At 43.4% G+C, this 4,625-nt stretch overlaps 1 protein-coding gene across 1 annotated transcript; it reads left to right on the forward strand.

The window, feature by feature from the left end:
- The first annotated feature begins 1,365 nt into the window (after positions 1-1,365).
- On the forward strand, positions 1,366-3,954 carry LOC109787430 (uncharacterized). The gene is made up of 4 exons (XM_020345980.4): positions 1,366-1,692; positions 2,142-2,206; positions 2,813-3,011; positions 3,324-3,954. The coding sequence occupies exons 1-4, from the start codon at positions 1,522-1,524 to the stop codon at positions 3,834-3,836; spliced, it is 948 nt and encodes a 315-aa protein (XP_020201569.1). The 5' UTR covers positions 1,366-1,521; the 3' UTR covers positions 3,837-3,954.
- Positions 3,955-4,625: the final 671 nt, after the last annotated feature.

Consider the following 4,625-nt stretch of genomic DNA (forward strand, 5'->3'; position numbering starts at 1 on the left):
CATACGCATCTCCCCTACACCTCATTGTTGAACATGTCGCCTTTTAGTCGGCCAACAGTCAGCGCCATACAACATTGCGGGTCGAACCGCCGTCCTATAGAACTTGTCTTTTAGCTTTTGTGGCACTCTCTTGTCACAGAGAATGCCAGAAGCTTGGCGCCACTTCATCCATCCGGATTTGATTCAATGATTCACATCTTCATCGATATCCCCATCCTTCTGCAGCATAGACCCCAAATATCTAAAGGTGTCCTTCTAAGGCACCACCTGCCCATCAAGGTTAACCTCCTCCTCCTTCTCGCGCCTAGTAGTACTGAAACCACACCTCATGTATTTGGTTTTAGTTCTATTAAGTCTAAAACCTTTGGATTCCAAGGTTTGTGTCCATAGCTCTAACTTCCCATTGACCCCGTCCGACTATCAACGACTAGCACCACATCATCTACAAAGAGCATATACCATGGGATATCTCCTTGTATATCCCTTGTGACCTCATCCATCACCAGAGTGAAAAGATAAGGGCTCAAAGCTAACCCTTGGTGCAGTCTTATTTTACTCGGGAAGTCATCAATGTCGCCATCACTTGTTCGAACACTTGTCACAACATTATCGTACATGTCCTTGATGAGGGTAATGTACTTTGCTGAGACTTTGTGTTTCTCAAAGGCCACCACATGACATTTCGTGGTATCTTATTATAGGCCTTCTCCAAGTCAATGAACACCATATGCAGGTCCTTTTTTTTGCTCCTTGTATCTCTCCATGAGTTGTCGTACCAAGAAAATGGCTTCCATGGTCGACCTCCCAGTCATGAAACCAATCTGATTTTTGGTCACGCTTGTCATATTTCTTAAGTGGTGCTCAATGACTCTCTCCCATAGCTTCATTTTATGGCTCGCCAGATTTCACAGTAATTAGTAAAACTTTAAACATCCCCCTTGTTTTTGAAGATTGATACTAATATACTCCGTCTCCATTCCTATAGCATCTTATTTGCCTGAAAAATGCGGTTGAAAAAGTTAGTTAGCCATATTATAGATATGTCTCCGAGGCCTCTCCACACTTCAAAAAGGCTTAAATATTGCAATTATATTGTGCCACCTATATTAAACAAATATTCTATAATTATACAATAATCATATGTATTTTCAGTTTTAATTCTTATATCTTGATTCAAATGTTCATGTTCATGTAATCGCAGGCAATTCTCGCAGCGACGCGCATCATATCATCTATTTTATCCATACGAACTATTTCAAATTCTTTCCCTGCAAAATAAAAGCTAATTCAAATTCCTGGGCTCCATTTTGCGCTCCGGCCTGGCCCCCCCAAATTGCTGGACACGGCCCTACCCATAAGCGCAGCACCTGCGCGTCGCGGAATCCGACAGTCCTCCCGTTTTCGAATCAGAGATTCCCCACCTCTCTGGCACGCTGTCTCTCCGGGAGGAGGACGACGGAGGCGCGGCCCAGCACGGCGCGGCTACCGGAGCTGGCTGATCGGCGGCTCTATTAGGGCCGGATGCAGCAGAATCCCGCCGAGGCCATGGAGGTGTCCGCGCCGTCGGAGGCCGAGGCGCCCAAAGATGCGGGTCCGTGGCTAGGGTTCTGGGAGGTGTCGCGGCGGCGGTTGACCCCCGACGACCCCTTCTTCGCCGCCGGTGACATGGAGCGCGAGCTACTTGCCAAACACGTACGTCCCCCATGCCCCTCCCCTCAGCCGATTTTAGCCAATGATTTATTGATTTTTCATGAGCGTCTAGCGGAAGATCTTCTGGATTTGATAGATCCCCAAATCAAACCAATTTTAGCTGAAGATTGCTATCTTATCCTTGAAGGAATAAACTGTGTCATTTTCATCCATTTGGAATCTTGCTTAGCGGTTTTCCTAGAGCATCAAACTGTTCGATGCTATGAATTTAGTAGTACAAACACTCTGCAGGATCGTGAGTTTTGCGGGTTAATTTTGCAGAAACTGGGTGCCCTTGACCGTGGAGTCACAAGGAACTTAGAGTAGCTTATATCAACTGAATTGCGGATTTCATTCTAGTCCTATGTTTCCTTCAATTAGTATTGTTTCATTCCTATGTTGTACATCGCTCTCATACTTAAGTGGTTTGGCATGTGTATGCCCGTGTGTAGGTTGCCCTGGATCTCTCGGATGATGACCGGTACCAACTTGAGAAGATGGATGTGGCGAGCGTGAGGTACTGAGGCAGTTGATGATCTTTGCATATCATTTTGTTGTCCACCAGTGATTGGTACTAGATTGTGCTTCTTCTTGTTTGCCACAGCATGATAACTATCGACTATCGACATGGTTTCGTATTCATTTGAACTCGATCTGAATCCTACCTGAACACAAGGCATATGACGGAACAGGGACCTATGATTAGTGGATCATAGTGCAATGCAGTAGATTCTGTTTCCATTCCTATACGTGTAGTATCCACAATACTGATCTGACAGGTATGTGTGATCACATATGCATTGATAGATGTAGAGTGGTGACAGAGTAACATAGTTAAACAAACACTCAGTATTACCTTGTCTTGATTATGATTATGACACATAAATTGAAATGGAGTGTATATATGTATTTGCATCGTCAGACACATAAATACATTGCGCGCAATAGGTATAATTGTTTGAGCAAATGACAGTCGGATGTTTAAAAAGTGAACTCTTCTATACTAGTCTGTTATGCTGTACTGCAGGGAAATTTTCCCTCTGCATGTTATGAACTTTAGCATATAGTTTGGTCCTGTTCCATTGTTCTGTTGATTCAGTCATTTGTCTAAAAACTCCTGCAGCATGGTGTGTTGTCCAATTGCTGGTTGCGGTGCTCATCTAGATTGCTTGGAGGACTTTGAAGACCACTACAGCACTCGGCATACTGCTTCATGCTCTGTATGTTCAAGAGTGTACCCAACATCAAGGTTGCTGAGTATTCATATTTCTGAGGCGCATGATTCCTTCTTCCAAGCAAAAGTCGCTCGTGGTTTTCCGATGGTAATGTAATCCATCATAACAATGCATTTCTCAATATACTTGTTACTTAAATTGCACAATAGCCGATTTGTACACAATCTCAATATTCCCAGTAGTGTCCTTTTTATGATTATCTGAAGATAGTTTATAGTTATCAACTGCAGCATCAGTCAGCATTCACATGGTTACTATCATATTCAGCTAATGGAGCTTTCATAGATTATTAGATTTATTTCATATAAACAAATCATTAGGGTTTGACACAGGCAAATTTACCGAACTAACTTGGAGAACCATATGTATGCTGAGGTGTGCATTGTTCTTCTGAAACAGTATGAATGTTTGGTGGAGGGTTGTGGGGAGAAGTTGAAGACGTACAAAAGTCGGCAGCAGCATCTTGTTGATAAGCATCAATTTCCCAACTCATTTGAATTCTTCAAAAGGGCACAACCTTCCCAGCGGCATCGTCAGAAGTATCATCATCGAAGGCAAACTGCTTATAAGGGGGAAGAGACAAGGGATACTGTCATGGACGTTGATGGAAAGAATCCAAGGCAATCAAAATCGAGATATCGGCCGAAGCAACACGACCACAAGGAGTCGAAAGAAAAAGAACATGATCATAAGGAGTCGAAAGAAAATGAACATCACGAGAAGGAGGCCAAGGAGAGCGACATGGAGGTCGAACAGAAGATTGATGAACTCTCCTTTGCTGTATCAAGGCTGAGTACTGCAGATTCGGTGCCTTCGAGCATAACCTTTGGCCATCGTCGTGCTCGTGGTCTTACTTTTGTCCCAAGATCTATTAGGCAGAACAAGCAGGTCTCTCAGCCAGAAGCAAATTGACAATTCTTCAACGGATTATCAATCTCTAATACGGATTTCCCTTGTACTTGGACGTTTGAAGTTTGCACTATATTTGTATCATGATCAATATGATCAATGTTTTTAGTTGGGTTGCCTATTTGGTCTTCTGCCTGCTATAAGCTTTGTTTATGGATGTGATTGTTTTTTACGGTGTTAGAACATCTCTAATCTATCCCAAAAATTCGGCAATCCTTCAGTTGTGCCGACGTGATAGAGGCCATGGTCGACGAGCGCGAAGTGCTGGAGCACGAGCTCCATGATGCGGCCGTAGCGGCGCCAATGGAGTGATGGAAAATCGAGCCGGAGCTCGCCGGAGGTGCTCGTGGAGAAGATGTGCGTGGCGTCAACATTGGTCGCGTGCGGGAGGCTGGCCAGGACACCAGGTGGCATGCATGAGACTGGTTGAATGAAAGCCGTGCTGGAAGATCTGCCTGCCAAAGCGACCTGTCGCCGTTCCCCTGGAGAGCTGCGCCGATGTAGGAGTAGCTCCGATCGCTACGTCCTGTAGCGTAGGTAGGATTTGTGGGTGTTTCCCTTTTTCTTTTATTCCATTGCATAAAAAATCCAAAAATGTACACGATCTCAATAAAGTCCATGAATTCAAAAAAAATCAGCACAAATTTGAAAAAATGTTCATAGATTTTAAACAGTGTTAAACAAGTCTAATTTTTCACAAATTTGAAAATTGGATTTTAGATTTGGAAAATGTTTATTAATTTAAATGTTTGTGAATTCAGAAACGTTTATGTGCATGAAAAATTATTCACA

This window comes from Aegilops tauschii, chromosome 3 (assembly GCF_002575655.3).
Source record: "Aegilops tauschii subsp. strangulata cultivar AL8/78 chromosome 3, Aet v6.0, whole genome shotgun sequence".
NCBI classification, from domain to species: domain Eukaryota; kingdom Viridiplantae; phylum Streptophyta; class Magnoliopsida; order Poales; family Poaceae; genus Aegilops; species Aegilops tauschii.